The sequence below is a fragment of the Drosophila subobscura genome, chromosome J (assembly GCF_008121235.1).
Source record: "Drosophila subobscura isolate 14011-0131.10 chromosome J, UCBerk_Dsub_1.0, whole genome shotgun sequence".
Classification (NCBI taxonomy): Eukaryota; Metazoa; Arthropoda; class Insecta; order Diptera; family Drosophilidae; genus Drosophila; species Drosophila subobscura.
Genome location: NC_048532.1, coordinates 9,828,742 through 9,848,166, shown reverse-complemented (window position 1 = coordinate 9,848,166; position 19,425 = coordinate 9,828,742). Strand labels below are relative to the sequence as shown.

The window sequence follows — 19,425 nt, the reverse complement described above, 5'->3', positions numbered from 1 at the left end:
AATACTCCTTTTTATTGGAATGTATACCTTATGGCATAATATTTTAAAAAGTTGTATATCTCTCCTGATCTAAGAAAAATATCGATATATTGAACGATAACGAATATTATATTCTCGGTATATTTACGGTGTTGCATAACGAACAAGTTAACTATCGATAGAAAACATACATATCGGGGATGTTGCTGTCTGACAAACACTCGCCGCCACAAAACGTCAACTCAATTCAAACAAGAAGGCGCCAAGTGGCTACAGTGTTTTGCACTTTTCAATGATCAAATAAGATTTTTAATCCAGTCATACTTATTTTTATAGTTTTATCCACTATTTGCCGCTAAATTCAATAGTATTATTTATTATCGCCTTCGATTTAGTAATTAGCTTACAGAGAAAAACATGAAACACATTTTCCAATTGGATTACAAATAACTAAACAAACAAAAGCTTAGCTTAATTTATCCAAGTGTCTACCAATAGTGAAATTTCGTCAATCAACAATCGTGAAAGTATTGCTAACAATAACATACGCGTACAAACTACACTCCTCTCGAATGCATTCGAAACTTTTTTCCATTATTTCGTGACTTAAACTTAAACTATAAATAACAATTTGTGTCATTCCCGATGTTTATGTATTTTACAAATGCTGCTTTATAATGCTTATGTGGTAGTTGGGGGAGGGGGGATGGTGTTTGTTTTCGTTAAATAAGAATATTGCAAGTGGATTATCTTTAGGGTTGGGAAACTTTCTTCCCATCGAGTGCCTGGGGGGACTGGGACTGGGCGCGGTCGAAAGGGCACTTGGGGAGAGTTGTAATATAATGAAAGTCCTGCCTGGGGTGGGGGGAGAACTCTGTTAAATACTCTTGCCATGCCCATGGACGGAAACCGTTGCTCACAGAAGAAATTGTCGTCTGTGCCAAATCGAATGCTGCTTATGCGAATCTTTTTGGAAGACAAATGAAAAGGAATATTCCATAACTATCTGGGGAATGCCTTCCTGTCTTCCTTTTTGCTACTGTACACAGTCTTTGTAAATGTTTTGTTGTTGTTGTTTCGCTTGTGTGAACTTCCTTTTAATTGTGTTGCCTACACCTCGGTGCTGTGCGTCTGTATGCGCACCTTCTTTACGCTGCCATTGCGACGCATCGGTGGCGAGCTGCCAGAGCCAGAATATCCTGGATTCTGTATGCCCAACGTCGGGTCGGGCCGCGGGCGGGGTTTCTTGAGGCTCGAACGCAGCGGCGAACGCGTGACAGAGTCCAGGGTGGAGCCATTCGAGACGCTCGTCACCGTGGTGCTCATGGAGGCCACACTGCCCGCAGTTCCAGCCCCATTTCTGATGCCGCTGTACGGCTTGCCCGAGGCATCCGTCACCGAGACGCCATTGCGACTGCGCGGCTCCTTGAAGCCAGGATTATTGAAGGTGGTGGCACTGGCAGGCGAGGCTGCGTCCATGCCCATGGTGGGATCACCGCCAGGGCTGCGCGAGTAGATGACATCATACAGAGCTGCCACAAACAGGGCTATGGAGAGCACAATTGCAACGATCTGTAAGAAGAAAAAGGATAAAAACAAGCAAAGGAACAAGCTATTCATTCACTCACCTGTATGTAGAAGGAAATGCCCCGCGATATTTTGAAACCGAAACGCTCCTGCTCATCAATTTGCAAAGGCAAACAGAATGGTGGCTATGATGGCCAGTACACCTAATGGTGGGGGATTTCAGATATGAGTAAAAGTAGCAAAGGGAGAACTCATTGACTCACCTCCCAGCAGTGCAAATATCAGTTTTACAACGACCAGCGTGGTATAGGGCATCACCACCTTCTCCCTGGACGAGATCATTGCATGCTGAATGACCGACAGAATGCAGAAGATGCCCAGCAAGGCTGAGCTACCAATGGCCAGCAGGCCACTGACAAAGACGGCATCTGGGAAAAGGAGGGGAAACAATTTAGGTTCTTCATCCACTGGCAGACTGATGATAATACTCACTGCTCAATCGAAACTTGGATACATCATTGCCGCATTTCTCGCGATTGTAAGTCAATTGCTTGCACACCTTAAACGGCCCAAAATAGCCCCGATCAAAGTCATAGCCACCTGTAGAGCAAGCAATTAATTATAATTCCAATTCAATTGCAAATTGGAGAGAGTGAAAACTCACCCGATGGACTATCGTAGTAGCCCCAAATGGGTACACCAATGGCCACAGATGCCAAGGCGAAGCACACAAAGCCCAGACAGGTCACACCAGCAGCATAAAGTGTCGACTTTGCCATGTTTTACTGTACAGCATAACGAACGTTAAACATACAAAGTGAGATCCAAATAAACTGCGAAGAGAAAGAGAATATTAAATACAGTTTCTGCTCGATTTGTGTCATTTGCTGCTCAGCGTTTGGATGACGACTTTGAGCCACTCCAAGTCATTGTCAAGTGCATTACTAAAACGGGGACATGCCGTAAGCCGTTCCACAAATGTTCTCACAGGCATTATCTTTAGCATTAGCATTAGGCATACATAAGTAGGTACATAAGTAGGTATAAAAGTAGCTACATCTGAACGTACATCTGCCAGAGCACCCTCGAATCTAACCCCACAGTCAACCCAGTTCCGAAACACCCACCCACTGCCACCTCCACCTTCACCTCCACCTCCCGAATAAGCCTCGCCAGTGTTCGTTCTCACATCACGAACAATTAGATCTCATTCATACATAAAGAGCTACTTGCCGACGACCTTGAATTGCATACAGCAAAAAAAAAGCTTACGCAGAGAAAATTTATCTGTTGGCAGCTGTGGGTGTGCTGCTGTCTCTGTCTCCCCACTTGCTGTCGATGCTGCAAGCCGAATTCCTTTAACATGTAATTAAATAACAATTTATCAAACATTTTTCACATCTCTGAGACAAGTTTAAGCATTTTTTTTTGACATCTCGCGGCTAATTGTTGGGGCATTTAAGAGCCAATTGCTAAAAGAAATAACAACGCTGCGGCGCATACATACGTGATATTTGAATGTGATCTAGTTGGAATTATGTTAAGCAGCCAACAATTAATGGACTGAAAAGGCTAAAGAGTGGAATTAGACCACAAAGAAAAAGCTGCAGCTGCAGCAGAGAGTGGAAAATGGGAGAAATAGAGGGAGCAAATTGGGATGAAATGGATATCGGTAACTGGCTAAGAGAACTTTCACTGAAACTCAAGAAAACAGAGATGCATAAGGCATATTTCAATCTCGTTTTACTTCCATTTGCATTCCTTGTCCATGATTATAGCTCCTCACTCATTACTTCCATAATTTGAGCAGGGTTAGCCTTCTGCCTTCTGGCATTCTACCTCCATTACATGCTAATAAACTCAACAAAAACCTTCTCCAGTCTGCAGTCATTATGCCATAAGTAAGTAAGCGGAGAGTCCTCATTGAGAGAGCCAGCGATCGCGCCGGCGTTGCATTTGAAACACTAGAAACAAGAAACTGGAGACACTCACTAGCCGCGAAGCCAAAACGAGTCGGGTTGTTGCCTCATCAGTGGAGACTCCAGTTCTGTTGATGCTTCTGCTGCTCGTGCTGCTGTTTCTTGCTCTTAACGGTAAACAGACAAACCAGGCAACAGCAACAACAATAACAACAGCAACACAATAAAATGTAAACCAGATAAAGCCAGTTTGACGATTTGGAATGGCAAAACATTTGATACACTTTTGGATAGGATATTTTAAAGTTCTTTAGCTATTATAATATAAGCTTATGTTGAGCTCAATCATGCCCTAAACAGATCTAAATATTAGAAAAATATCTCTAAGAGTATTGCCAGAAGCTCTACAGCTCCACAATTAAATGCTTAGCAAACCTATCATCAAAACAATCATGCCTATTCCTCTTTAAGAGTACAACCAGAAGCTCAGGGCGGGCGGGCAGGAAAGTAGAGATAAGGGGGATGGCTGATGGTTCATATGAGTAGCTTAAATTACCCAACGAATGCTGCTGCAGATGGTTCTGCTTCTGTGACTCTTGAAAGTCCGCTCCACTACGCTTCGTTGAGTGGAACGCGGTTCTGTGTGGGTTCTGTGGAGACCTGGCCAAGATTTCGACATCTCTGACGATGGAGAATGCTGCTATGGAGAATTTACAGTGAGGAGTGAGGGAGTGGAAATGGTGCAGAGATTTCTATTATCACAAACGATAAAACAAAAGTTTTCTTTGATCTGCAAAATGGAACTGAGATAGGAGCAAGACAAAGTCCAAGCTCAAGCTGCTGCCTTTTTCTTTTACTTTATCTACCATTATTTTACTTCTTCGGTGGCTTATTCTAACCATTCATTATCCATTCCATCTGCCATCTATTGCCATTCCCACCTCAATCTGCAACATTGTTGCGGCTCTTACAAATGGGTGCTAACCTCGAACCCGAACTTGAGCCCGAGCTAGCCGTAAGCCAAAGCCAAAGCCAAAGCCAAAGCTGAAGCCAACGCCAAAGTCAGGCCAAGAGTCAAAGTCAAAGAAAATGAACTCTTACCAATTGTGTCACGATTTTCAACTTGCATAAATTTCTGTTTAGCTGTCGTTGCTCTCTCTCTCTTTCCAACTCTCTTCAGTCCCATCAGCGATCGTGTGTAGGTGGGCCGCAAAAGGTGGAGAGGTGGGAAATGAGTTATAGTGGAGGCTCCTGTCGTGATTCCAGAGGTGATGTGCATATGTTTATATGATTTACACGCCAGGCCTCCGTTGGAGCAGGAACCGGGTGAAGCAGCCAGCGGCTGCAAGTGTGAGATGCTGAAGTGAAGCCATCCCAACCCATGCCATGCCATGCCCAGCCACCGAGTGTAATTGTCAGCGGGCCGTCCAACCAGCCAGCCAGCACAACCCTAGTCGTGTGGCAGGCCACAACGTGTGGGTTTTCCAGGGGTCCACACAAAGCCACAAAGCCACAAAAACCCAAAGCGATAACCATGAATCATGGTGTCTAATCTTTTGGGTGTTTATTTTCATGATCTCCATGGAGGAAGCTGCGATTGAAAGCTGTCTTTCTGACGCTGACACTCTCTCTAGTTAGATCTTTGCAGATCCCTGTAGATCTTTCGAGTTCTTATATTTCCAAGACTTTTACTAACATTGGATCAGCCCATAATGTTCCTTTAGCTTTAATCTTCCTCTATTTCATTCCATTCAAGGCTTGAAAATTGAACGCAGACCTACTTAAAGGTTCTTCTCTTGACCCAGTTTCTGATCTATTTTAACACTTATTCAATGTAACAGTATTTCATGTACCCCCTAGTCTCACTCCTTCTGCAGTCATTCGTTGAACTCTCTTCAGTCCTTCGGTCCTTCGTGCTTCGTTGCCATAAATAATGCCTCACGTCGCTTGGGAGTCAACTTATCTCTGACACAACACAACTCCTAAATTCAGCTCAAACCCAACCTCCATTAGCATTTTAAAGCCGCTCTTTCTGCCTCTCCCCAAGCAAAACAAAGCCACACAAAAAGCAAATCAATTAACTTGGGAAACGAAAGCAATGCTAAAATAAGTAATTTAACGTGGATCAAAGGAGAGAGACTAAGAAAGAGAGGGGTACTAAGAGAGAGAGAGAGAGAGGTGAGAGGCTAACAACCTTTGAGGTTCCTCAGACCTCCATTAGGTGCACTTCCCAGTCACTTAATCCCACCAAAAATAGATGTGCAAAAAAACAAATCTCTAGCGAAACCCAAATACGAAACAAAAGAGAACTTCGGACTAATGAAAAGTCGCTTTTCCGCGGAAATTGGGTCACCGGTTCGACTCGGCTTGGGACTGGGGGGAAATGAGAGACCTGCCAGACAGGAAATTCCCTTCAATTTGTCGGGGCGGCCGGTCTTGAATGGCAAAACGTGTCGCGGCCTCCCTTCTAATAGTTTTTTATGGGGTGGATGGGAGGAGGATTGGGTGTCGAGGGGGGAAACTGTGTATATTGATTTTCGGTTTATTGTTTGATTTCTGTTTGTTAGGCAGCAGCAGCAGCGGCAGCACCGTTCTGTTTTGGCTGTTGGCTGCACTTGTTGCCATGGCAAAGTGCGGAACGGAACGGAACGAAATGGAATGGAATGGGAGCCACAACAACAACAACAACAGCCAAAAGCGGAGGCTAAGCCAAGCCGTTGCCTAGGAAAGGCATTTCTCATTCGCTGTGTTTGGAAAATGCAATTTCCCTGAGGCCACGATACACATGCAGAGCCCAGGAGTTAGGCCAGAACTTTGGCTAATTGAGCGTGGGGGAGCCAAGCAGCGAAACAACATTTTTGGCTGTAATCCGTTTAGGGTTTGACTTGGTTTGGCTCTACGAATGGTTTACGGCAGCAACTTCACCTGAGAAACTTAGGCAAAAGATGCATGGAAATAATCAAATGCCAAACTTTAAACTTCTGCCATTAAATTTGAGTTATTAAATGAAGACTTTTAATCCAATTATAATCCGTTGGCAGCGGGCAGACACTATGCATGCAGATATTGTTTATTTTATTGTTTATCGCTGTTTACTATTTATTATTAATAGTGAGTAGAAATTTCTTCATCTGTCTCTGATTTTCTAGCGTATTTCGCATGTTTTTCGATCGTTAACTTCCTTCCCTTTGCTCTCAAATTGTATTCCATATTAATTTAATTATAATTAAATCTTGGCAATATTTAAACGCACATCAAATTCGAGCTTACACCATTCCATTGTCTAGTTTATCTCTGTCTCTCTTTTTATTTATAGCCAGAACAGTTATTCCGCGAACCATTCATCCGTTAACTTAAACAGCAGACAGCTGAGAGCTTCCGCTCACTCTCTCTCAAGATCAGAATGAGCATCAGACAAGGCAACAAGAACCCATAGAACTTTAAGTTATTTAGAAGCTTCACTTTGTGGTGAAAATATAAATAGATTCAGGAATTCACTAGACAAAAAGAAGAACCTTTTGGTTTGATGAATTGTCTCTAAGCTTAGATAAAAGTCTGCTCTATATTTACACATTTTCAAGATTTTCTGCTGAAGGTGTTGAAGATCTATCTTTTAGCTGTCTGTTTTCCGCTTTACCACATGAGACCCAGTCTGTTGTGCTAGCTCTTCCCTCAGTGTACTATTTCTTACATGCTAATCTCTCGAGCAAATACAAATTGTGGCTCCCAGCCTCTCAGGTAGGTTGGAAAACAGCCCAGGGAAATGGGTCAGACATGGGCCTGTTTCTGGGAGCCAGAAGAGAGCTCTGGGTTGGAAATGGAAATGAAGGAGTTCAAACTGTCTGCACAACTGACGTTTCCGTTGCTTCTACTTCTGCTGCTGCTGCTCTTATAATTGTTGTTCTTTCTCTTTGATTTGTGGTTAACACATTTCACATTTCTTTGTCTCTCTGTCCGATTCCCTTATTTCCCACTCGCTGCTGTGTGTGGCAGCCTGCAGCTCTTTTCACGTTTCGTTCAATTGTTAACAAACTTTTACTTTGTGTTGCATCTTCTTTACACGACTTTTTTGGTGAAAGTTTTGCGCCTGACAAAAGCCCTAGACCCGATCTATGAAAATGGGTCTATCGCTGCCTAGCCCTAGCCTCTTGTCTCCCCCTGCCTCTTGCTGGTAGTTTTTCTTTCTCGCTCAAAGTTTGCAGTTGGTATTTATCTTTGCGTTTTGACAGGCCACCGTGCAACATGCGGCAACTACGACAAGTTGTGCAAACAACAATCAAACTGCCAACGCCCTCAGAGCTCACCCACAGCCATAGAACACCCCGCACACCCCACCCAGCCCGTTCTTCCGTTTCTTTTTCCTGCGTTTCATATGTGTGTCATGAGACATTGTCATTAAGGGGGTCATTGCTGAGGGGGTGGCAGTGCAGTAGCAAAGTGTCCTCTTTGCTCTCTCTCGAAAGTTTGTTCTGCGGCCAGCTGTTGTCTGTCCCACTTTGGGGGGACACACTCTTCCCTCACTCATTTCTTCTGCTCGAGAACCACCCGAGAACACTTTTCGCTGTTATGCTTCATGGCAAAGACCGTTATTTACATAACATGTGCCGTATTTTACACGGCAAATGCTGCCATTTAATCATTTAAGCAACAGACATCTTCCTCCGCTTGATGGGCACCATCCATGTCCAACAATTAAGCCTCTAATTGTGACATGAGCAAAGCTGACAAGGATGAGTTACTGCAGCCAGAAGTTGCCGCAGATAAACGAGAATAATCACAATCGAAATAAGAGCTTTTACTGTAGCACAAATCGGGGAAATATCCAAAAAATTATAGCCCTAAAAGTGGTCTATCAATCGACAATCGATATCTTCTCAAAGGCCACATCTAAGGATTACTTTTCATCAAATAAAATTCCACTTAAGAACCACTTGGAAATTGCTTTGCCACCCGAAACGTTGGTTACTGCTGCGGGGCGGAGTGGCTGGGTGGCTAATGACGATGATGGGCCCATTGTCGCGACCGTTCATTGACGAGCGCAAATTTGCTTGCACTAATTTTTGCGATGCGGCAAAAGTCACACGAAGAGTCAACAGATAGAGCGAGAGGGTGAAAGAGAGATGGTGATGATGCCTTCGGTCGATTCAATAAAGTCATTAGCTAAAGTAGCCAATGCCTGGTGGGACATCCATGAGAAAGAGCGACCAAACGACCGAGCGACCGACCGACCTGCGGTTCACTGGGTTGGCAAATGGAAAGTGCAACGAGGCGTCGAATGATACTGCTGCTGCAGGGGTTCCACTTCCACTGCCTGCTGACTGTTGCAAGAACGCTGGGCCAGTGGAACGTGTCAAGATGTTTGTGTGTGGCTCGAAACTAGTGTGCAACTTGGTTGATAATTATCCAATTAAAATCCCATAGGAGCAAGCAAAGCACAAATTACTATTGCAATTAAAGGATAAAGCACCAAAAATAAAATGCAAGGCTCTCAATATTTTCTACCATTTTTCAGCCCTTTAAAATCTCCTTCTGTCACTTTGTTTGTCGATCCTTTTAGCTCTTTTGATTGTCAGATTTGCCAGTGGAAAAGACAACCCTTCCATTTTTTAGATATTGATGAATGGAGCCTGTTTTGCGGTCTGCTTCTGTGGGGGGAACTTGCTTGCCGATGTAGTCGATAAATCACGTGCGTTGCTCATCTTCGTTCAGCGATGGCAAGTGTCAAAGCAGAGCCCATGGCTCAAGCATTTTTGGCGTATTCATTTAATAGACAAATGTTTTGTTGTGTGCTAATTAACGATTACAGTCACGCTTACACTGGGGTAGCACTTTCGCAAAAACGAATGACAGGCAAGGCACTTCTGGGGTTGGGATGGGCATACGCCATGGAGCAGGACATTGAATCGCTTTAGTTATGAATTTATACTGCACTCAACAGTTTTGTTTATGATCTTTTCGCGTTAATGAAATTTCACCAACAATAAATTCAAATTATATTCCACAAAACCAGCGAAACAATCGACTGGCAGACAAGTTTTCTCCCTGAGAGAAAATCAGATATGCTTAATGCAAATATGTTTTTTATGACTATAAATATACATAACTCCCACATCAACAAATGGCATCTCAGGCATGACGTTAATCAGTCACAGATACGAGATACGAAAACAAGTTTTCATTGTGTGGGAGAGCCAAAGGTTAGCGAAAATAAAGCGAAGAAAAGAAAAAGGCCTCTAATGAGGCTGCCCCGCCGCAAGTACTTCAAATGGCAGTCCAAGAACGCACGAACTCAACTTGTAGTTTGATTAAATAGCCATTGAGTGGGTACATGAGATACATATGCAAACTCGCATCGCACATTTGTATCTTTGAGCTGAGTCATACGATCATATTGTCGCCCTTTTGAATGTAATTCAATTTGTGTCTCATTCCAGTTATTCAGTTATTGAACCGGTTGCCACTCGTACTCGTAAGCGTATTATTGTCTCCAGTTTTCGGTATTCGCGCGCTTCTTCATTCACTTGCTTTATGACTGTGGATACCCTGTAAATGTACAGGTATGGTGGGTATATTTTACTGATGGGAATGGCAGCATGGTTCTGTATGCAATGGGGAAAAGATCAGTAAACAGAGGCTGGTTTCATGGTAGGAAGGAAGGAATACAGCGCTAATGAGGAAATCCAATATATGTCTACATATTTATATATGTATATTTCTACATACATTTTTACACTATAAAATGTAAATGCCAAAATACCGGGCATCCCTTAGTCTAAACATTTCTTTCTTCTCTCTTTTCATCTCTGCTTTTGGCATATTTTAATTTAATTCATGCGCTTCTTATGGCCCCCTGCTTCTGTATTGTTTGGGCGACCGCGGTGCGTAGACATAATTAAATTATGTCGCAAGGCAAGTCACATTCTTTTTGCCCATAAAATGCGTAAAAATTAAAAAGAATGAGAATTAAAAACAAAGTTCAGGCGCGGCTCAGGTTCAATAACCTTGACCGCGAATTTTGTTTGGTGAAAGAGGAGAAGGAGGAGAGGGAGCAACAGTCTTTTATGATCCGCTAAAGGTTCGGCTTCGCTTTCTTGGCAAACCTTTTCGGGTTAGGCCCTTAACTTTTAATTGGTTGTAAATTTCCCACAAATCATTTCTTATTATTAAAGATGACCGAAACTTACTTTAATTATTTTTTATAAATCCATTTCAATCAGGGAAATTCGCCTTTTTATGCTGCTATAATCCATGGGTGTGAAATTTCGAACGATTCAAAAAGTTTTCCAATCTGCAATGGAGGAAAAGTAAGAGATTAAATTTGGGAAATATTGAAGTCATTTTTTTCAGAGATTCAAACAAGATTATAATTATTATTTATCCGAGACTCTACTCTCTTCCATAGGTAAACTTTATTACGTTTGTTGGATAATTGAAACTGAAATCATCTTTAATCACTTCCCTTAGTTAAACGATAAAACTAACAACTGCAGCAATAACAACTCTTATCAGTCAGGCACAGCGGCAATCGTGCCTTGAATTGTTCGGAGTTGAAATTGCATGGCAATTACCCCAGAGACCCAGACCCGGGGGAGGCCCAGACCCTGAGCGGCAGTCATCGGTTAAGAAAATGCTCAACCAAATTTGTATGCCAAGTTGCGCGCAACAGCAACAGCAATGACAATGGTTTGGTTTTGGTTAATGGAACGCCCCCGCCAGTGTCTCTCTCTACAAGCCACAAAATTGCGTGAATCACGTCAGTCGTCGACTGCCGTGACAATGGGTGAAAACGCAATCAAAAGTACTTAAAACTCTGCGACTGAAAGTTGACAAACCAAGTGCCGCCTGCCTACTTCCAAAAGTATTTGAAACTGCTCCGTTGATGGCTTTCTAATTTCCTCATTGCCACATCCATTTCTGTCCGAGGGAAAAACACTTTAATTAAAGTCTTGCACTTCATATGAATTATAATTGACCCCCAAAACAGCAAAGCAGAGTCAGAGTATGGTGTCTGAGGGGTCTAGGGTTGTGCAAGTCCAAGCATTTAGGCTTGACCTCTTCAAACATTTTTCTATGTCGATTGAGCGCAATTGGGAACCACCCAAAAAAAGAATTGGGTGAAATTCTTCCAATTTGAGCAAACGATTTTGTAATCGAAGCATAGGAATGGGAAACTGATGGGTCTATTGATGAGGATATATGAATAGTTTTAATTTATTTAATAAGAATAAAAATATTTGTAAATGAATAAAATCTGGTTAAAATTTGATTGAACTTAATGAAAGTGACATCTGCGTGGAAATAATTTAATTAAAATCATGTTATAACTACTAGTAATACCCAAAATGATTTTCTTACATCATTAACAAAATTCATAGCTAAGAAACTACATTTTTGGATGGCATGTTCAAATGTCATAAGGGAAGCAATATAATTAAATTCAAATTACAAAAATTACTTGTAAGATCCACCAATTATATGGTACACATTCTAGAAACTTAAAACGAGATGTAATATCGTCAGAAACAGGAAGCAAATAATAATCATAATGTCAGAAATATCTCCATGAATAGAACAGCTCAGAGAAATAATTTTTTTTGTTTGAAAGCGAAAAACTTTTGGCAGTCCATTAAATAGAGTTCCACATCCTAATCAAAAGCCGCACTTTCGATAAAAGCCTCACCCCTAGATACTATACGGAACTAAAAGCTTCCGCTCGATTTTGGACCTAATTTCCTGTTCAACAATTGCAGAAACAGCTTCAATACCGAATCAATGCAACGGTAACTCACACCAAGTCCACTTCCATAGACAACAAAAATTTCAAATTACGACTAAAGAATACCCATTATTCAGCATTGGAAATTCTACGTCAGAGACAATTGCAGTTCTTCTGTATTTGCGTTACTGTTACGTCGCTGATGTGCGTGATCATCATAAAAAAGGTGCAATAGCTTTTACATTGTACATTTTATTGTCTGATAGAATCCGCATTCTTCTGGCTGTTGCATAATTCTCAACAAATTAAATATGCCCCACGAGTACGAGTACTGGCTATGCACAAAAGAGAGATGGAGAACATCCATGTAATCAAAGCCAAAGCAAAGTTAGACTCAATACATGTACAAAAGAATCGCTGAACCGCAGCCTCCTGCCAACACTCAAACGCTCCCTCTCCCACGCTCTTCCCCACACAGATGGCCAGAGTGAGAGAGAGAGGGAACTTAAATAGCTGCATAAATTTCAATTAAAATGCAGCAAAATAAGAAGAGGCAATAAGCAACTTTCGGCCAGCGCTGAGAGAGTGGACAAAACTCAATTACGATAGCACTAATTACGCAGTCTACACACACGCACACGCAAACATGTGTGTGAGCGCGATCTGAAGAGAACTCTGCAAGAGAGAATGCAAAAAAGACGAGCAGAAAAGCTTGGGTTGACCATGACGCTGACTGCGCAGTCAGCGAAACTGAACAGTGGGTCACTCGATTGCTGAAGTGGTTGGGAAGTGTGCTTATAAGCTGTTACAAAATACAAATCATCAAATAAACTTTAGGTTCTTTTTTTGCTTCAGTATATAAAAGTAGTGCTATATATAACTATAGAAACAACTTTCCCAATGACTCGTTTCACAAAATCTAATTTGAAATTCACCTCATATCACAGCAGTTTGTCATAGACCAGCCCCACTGTGCACCAAGCCGTGCCTGTTGCGCATGCGGGTCTCCCGCTCTCTCGCTACTTCTTGCTAGCTGCACAAAAAGCTGACCACGCAAGTGTGACGTCGCCTGTCGCTGTTTATACTGCGTCTGTTATCTCTATTTGCATACACTTCCACAGGGTATTTATGGTTGAATCAGACTTTTGCTGTTGCAGTATGAATACAAAAATTTACCAAATATCAGAAAAATCAAATATCTGTCATAAGCATGGTAACATCTGTGTATTTTCAAAGTTACGCGTAAAGGGTGTTCCCAAAGCCAAGCTCCACTTCTTCTTGTTGCTGTTGTTGCTGCCATTTGGCAACCAAAGCTCTGGACACACAATGTCGACGGTCTGCCCATGTTATGTAAAATTCAAATATCTAATAGGCGTGGGCGCTGAATAAAAAAAAATTCTTGAACACGCATACGCATGCACGTAATACAGAGTACAGCAATGAAAAGCTCAGCTAACAAAAACATGCGAGCAGCACGCACAGGTAAGAGGAGTGCAGTGGAGTATGAAAAAGAAGCAAAGAAGAGCGTAGCAGCGTTAGCAACAGCAGAAGAAGAAGGGACCAGTTTTGGAGGGCTAACATAACGGTGCTTAACGTCACCTACTTTTCACTTTGTCTTTTCGGTTTCTACGTTTTTTGATAGAAGCAAATACTTTACGTATGTGTTTGTGTGTTTTATTTCCCTCTCTAACTGTTATAACCGGTTTATGCTTTTTGTTGTTTCAGTTTCTGTTTTTTTTTTTTTGTGAGATGCATTGAAAACGAAATTTATTTTGAAATGAAGTTACCGTGAGGAGCGGGCGGGTGTGAGATGGGAGATGCGAGAGTGGAGAGGTTTCTGAACCCCCTGCGGAGTTTTGACCGAGTTTTCATTTCTTGAACCAGGTGCACATTATTACCAGGAGATTTAATGGGTTTTAATATTAGTTTTGATTATGTACTAAAATATGTGCTAGATATTTCCAATGAAACTTGTGATGAAATCTGAAATATTTTGAATATTTTCTCTATTTGTTAACTTGACTTGAACTGCAAGCAACCAGTTCTTCAACTTCCATGCCTAGTGCATTTGCATATTGCAGCCGACAAGGCAGAGACAACCAACTCTACGAAACTTGTTAAGTAATTTAAGCGATAAGACGCCCAAACGTGACCATAACCAATGAAGAAGTTGATAAAGGTGGGGGAAATAATAAAAAATAAAAGAAAACGCGTGCCAGGGCCAAGTCAAGGCATGTTATACATACATATGTGAGCCAGGCAAGCAGCATGGATGATCTGCAGAGGAGTAGATTTTCTGAGGCTTTCTTGGGTTTCAGAAATTAAAAGTCCAAACAAGCCAGGCAAGCAGCATGGATGATCTGCAGAGGAGTAGATTTTCTGAGGCTTTCTTGGGTTTCAGAAATTAAAAGTCCAAACATACCAGTGGACAGTACATCTGTATCTCCTGTTCTTATCTCTGTCAGTGTTTTTGGCTTTTAATGGTTGCCATAGAAAACATTAGTTTATGTCTGGGGATCTTAAGAAGTGACTAAGAAGAACAATCTAAGAGAGCTGTGAGTTGCCATGGCAGTTTGAGATGCGGAATGGATATGCATACATTCAGTTGTAGTACGCTATGACAGGGTCTGAGGGTATATCTCAGGCTCTATTATATGCATCGTTTTTTATTCTAAAGATAAAATCCAACAAGAACTCTTATGCAATGCGGAATCGCTTGAAAAGGCTTAAGGCTTTTAAATATCATAAAATTGCCAGCGTGAATCGCCCACGATTTTCATTGAATACACACCTAACTAATATTCTGGGAGCAGAATTAATATTTAATACTTTTGGTTGCTAAATGTGCACATTTATGTATTTTTATTCCCTTCCATCATTCACTTTGCCATTTCTGTTTGTCGCTTTTTTTGGGTGCCACAATTCCAAAAATAGTCACCCTGGCGTGCGTTAGGTACTTTTTTATTATCCTGGATTTTATGAGCTCATAAAATACTCCATCGGAAAGCGCCAACAGCTCTCCCAAATGTTCATTGAGCAGGCCAACACTTTCCATCCACTCTGTTAGTGGCTTTTTGCTTGCTTTTGGCGGATTTTACGTAAGTAAGTTGTCCGTCCTGTTCCGTCCCACACCGTTCCTCAAATGTCCTCATTTCCCGTTGTTAACTTCAGTTTTTCCTCCATTTTATAGGTCACTTCAGTGCGGATTAGGTCAGAGGACGACAGGGCTGCACCCTGCTTGCCTGCTGTTTCGGCCAAAAAGGTTAAGTTGGTAATTAAATTTGAGGTCAGTTTTCAGTCCCGATATCTAAATGTGGCTGTTGTTGTTGTTTCTGTTTACCGAGCTTGGTTTGTGAAAAGCTTTTTATCTAAGAGCACGCGAAGCGAATAGCAAATTCCATTGCGTGTCTGATTGTCATCGCTCCCCTCCCTCCCTGAGAGTCGTAAATATAGTTTGTCAATCTCTCGCTTGGCTGAGCTCTCTGATGAGGAAGGTTAAGATGTTGGACACCACACGACGGAAGTGCTTGCCGGGTTGTTCATAAAGGGATTTCTTAAACAAAACATCAAACTCCTTCTCCACTTTTTTTTGGGGTGGATTTTTGACCAAAATGATGTCAGCATTACAGGTTGCTTTTGTGAAACTTGTTTCGGAAACCTTTTAATTCATTTAGAACCCAATTTAATCCTCCACTTAAACATTCTTCTAAGCTAAAAACTCTCGCCTGTGTTTGTGATCTGTAAATATTTATACAAAGTCTCCACAACAGCTGCACTGCGACACTTTTGTGACAAATACTTTGTTTTTTTCTCCGCAACCCAAACAAAATTAAAGCTGAGGCAGAATTGCGACTTTTTTAATTGCTCCACAACATTTTGCTAATTAGGTTTTGCAGGGAGTCGTTTTGTGGCGAGGCAGAGGGGAGCTGAAACCCTTATCACAACTTGCGAAATTTTCTCAAAGCGAGGGAAAAGTTTGCATATTTAAGTTAAAGTCTGTAAACCTTACTTCACCCCTAACCAACCCCCACCCGTCCAAACCACCACGACACCTGCTGGGTGGGGAGGGAGGCTATGGCGTGACGTGACTGAAAGTCATTTAAACTGTTTCACTCGTTACTGCTGTTGTTTTTGTTGCGTTGCTGGCATAATTATTTTTATGAATTTCTATACCCAGTTATGATGGGTTAAAAGGGTATTTTGTATTCGTATGGAATAGTAGGAAGAGGAATCTTAAATGGTCCACACATGGGAGGATTGGATCTTGAAAACTATAAGAAATTGCTCAATTAATCAACCACAAAAAGAAATCCAAAGGTCTCCGAATAATCCACATTTCTAAGGAGTTTCGATTGCCCCATCAAACATTATATTTTCGGAGAGCGTAGTGGGTACCATCATAGTCGTAAAACTTCATTCTATTAGCTCTCCCAAAAGCGTCTTGTAAGAGTTGAGTTATGCAAATAAAATTGCAAGCGAATGTTGCACTTGCAGAGGCGTTCAAGGTAAGATTTTGCAGCATTTATGTTGCGCAGTGTAGTGTGGTGCTGTGCACTTAAGTTGCAATTCTGTTTTCGGAATTTGTAATGAGCTTCGTTGATAAGACATTTAAATGGGGTTGGGGCTTTGGATGGGAAAAACTGTAAGTTTTAGGGCAAACAAAAAACAATTCTTGGGGTGGTTACCAAACCTGATTTTCAGTAAGAAACGTTCAACCTTGTGCATATTAGTTTTGCTTTTAAGTAATTAAACCCGTCTACTTATTTTACAATAAATACTTTTTAATTGAAAGTTTACAATAAAAGTACTCGAATATGAATATAAACAAGCTGGAATTTCAAGCCGTCTCAAATTGTTGTTTGGAACTTATGGCGCTGTCGCTCACCTTTCCGTCTAGAATCAACATCCCAGCCGTATCAATATAATCTGAGTCACGTTCATGGATAAATAGATCGGAATCGGTGCAAACACTTCTTGGAATGGAACGGGGTATGGTCTTTGAGAGATACGAAAGATAGCGCTCGCTCGAGTCATCGGATAAGCGGGAAACGATATTTGCGGTCTCCAGCAGAAATTCCGATTCTAAAGATTGGACAAGGGGCAGGGGGATAGGGGCTGGGTTGGCAAGGGGGTAAACAAAGTCAAAAGCAAGGCAGAAAATGCCAACAAACCTGTACACGGCCTGCCTCTGCTGCAGCGCTGTACGCGCGGGCTAACCTGTTGCCGCTGACAGCGACGGCGACGCCGACGCTCAAGAACTTCGACTTGAAAGCTTGTGTTGTTGGTTTTGTTGTTGTTCAAGCCGCCGCCTTTTTGCATGCGCAAAAAGAGAAACACACACAGAGAGATCGGCGATCGAGAGAGCAACCGCACAAATACACTCGCGTTGTGACAGGTAAGCGAAACACGGCTCAAAGAAGAAGAAGCAATAATGAATGATCGTCGCTTCAGGCGCTCCTCTGCGGGGGCATGGACCAGGGCATGGGCATGAGCTTAGCAACACACTTTCTTCGCTTTTAAGTAAACAATTTCACACACTCACACGCGCAGAGTTATCGAATTTGTGCGTCTTTTGATGTATTGTATTATTTATTCATTAATAACAAAAGAGTCCGTGTGTTAAAGCTGCCGCGCGCGTCAAAGTTTTTTACGTTACTTCCCGAAGTGTGACCGTGGATTTGTGGACCAAAGAAACTTCGGACCCCCAGAGATATACCGAAATATACCTTCTCATTTTCGCAATATACCTTAAATATACCCAAAAAGCTTATTTAACATAAATACACCAATCCAGCTGAGAAATATTTCATCTATCCCTTTTGGTCCAACCTAATAAAGGATGTCTCTCAAAATTCCAAACGAGCTTTCAAAACCAGGTTTTTTACATTTTCCCGGTAAGTTTATTTAAAAAGTGAGACGCTTTCCCGACACATTTTTGCGTTTCAAATATGAGCACAAAAATAGACCAGCAATATACCAAAGTCTACCTTCTGGTAATTACACATTTTCTATGTATCAATTATCCACTAGCGCCACCTGTTAATCAGCAGGAGAAAAACTAGTTCGAGATATCGATATCAAATGAACCACCACTCTTGTGGAGAATTGCTTGATGAATTGGATAAAATTATAGTTTTAGCGCGGAGACTCCTAACTAGTTAATAATATTAAAAAGAATATCAAAATCGAGGAAAATAATTTAAGATTCACGGTATAATTACAGTATATTTTGAAAATTCAAGGGTATATTTCGGTATATTTCCGAGGGTCTGTCGGTCACACTATGAACACCCAAAGTTGCACAACAGAAGAATTTGAAGAATTTAACATTTTTTAATTAAATTGGGGTAAATATGCTGCGTGCTGGCTGCCAATTGTTGACGCAGTCCACCCTGCCCGCTGCCAAGACGGGCAGCAATGGTTTCGCACTAGAGTTTGTGCGCTGGCGCCGGAAACCGCGCTGGCTGCCGGTGGCAAAGAGCAAAATGTTCCGCGTGCCCGAGCGCAAGAAGCAGACGGAGGAGGAGCGTACCGAGCTGATGCGCCTGCACAACCAGTATAAGTAGGTGTGCCACATGCAGTCTCCTTGGAACTACTAACATCTCTTCCCGCCTTTGCAGAACACAGCTGCGGTCGGTGCGACAGTTCCTGCGCGAGGAGGTCGTCCGTCACGAGGAAACCTCCACGGCGGACCACATCGTACTCACACCCGAGCAGGAGGAGGCCGAGTACCAGGCCTTGTTGGCCGCCAATGCTGAATGGAACGCAACAATCGCCCGGGAGCGGGACCAGCGCCTGGCCAAGGAGCGCGACGAGAAGGTGGCCTACGTCCAGGAGCGACTCGAGGCACGTAAGCTGCGCGATGAGGAGCGTCGGGAGCGCGCCAACGAAGCGGTTCTACGCGAGATCGAACGCTCAAAGACATACATAACCCGGGAGGGCCTCACTGCGGCCATCGAAACGGCGCTGGCCAATCCCGTGGATCCCAATTTCGCCATCGACATGGCCGGCAACCTCTACCAGGGACGCACCAGCTTGGAGGTACCAAATGCCGCTCCGGAGCCCGATCAGCAGGCCTTGAGTAATTAGCTTTTGTCTTAGTTTCTTGTTACATTAAAAAAATTGCTTTTAAGCCTAGAGATTGCTTTCATTTAAGATCATTTTAACGTTTTTTGAACCACTATAGAAGAGCTCGCATTTAGTCCATGAAATTGTAATTGTTAAGGCGTGCTATAGCAATGAAACGTACTGTTTTGGGAACCAGGAAAGATTCTCTGGATCAAA

General features: G+C 42.3%; 2 protein-coding genes across 2 annotated transcripts; one reads left to right on the top strand and one right to left on the bottom strand.

Annotated features, from left to right (window-relative positions):
- Positions 1 to 339: 339 nt before the first annotated feature.
- On the bottom strand, positions 340 to 17,779 carry LOC117894414. The gene is given in 8 exon segments (XM_034801424.1): positions 340 to 1,551; positions 1,608 to 1,673; positions 1,675 to 1,709; positions 1,770 to 1,934; positions 1,999 to 2,106; positions 2,171 to 2,339; positions 10,610 to 10,713; positions 17,313 to 17,779. Coding segments are annotated over 6 exon segments (951 nt in total). The 5' UTR covers positions 2,286 to 2,339; positions 10,610 to 10,713; positions 17,313 to 17,779; the 3' UTR covers positions 340 to 1,089.
- Positions 17,780 to 18,424: 645 nt separating this feature from the next.
- Positions 18,425 to 19,273, top strand: LOC117894236 (probable 28S ribosomal protein S26, mitochondrial). The gene is made up of 2 exons (XM_034801153.1): positions 18,425 to 18,703; positions 18,762 to 19,273. The coding sequence occupies exons 1-2, from the start codon at positions 18,495 to 18,497 to the stop codon at positions 19,228 to 19,230; spliced, it is 678 nt and encodes a 225-aa protein (XP_034657044.1). The 5' UTR covers positions 18,425 to 18,494; the 3' UTR covers positions 19,231 to 19,273.
- Positions 19,274 to 19,425: the final 152 nt, after the last annotated feature.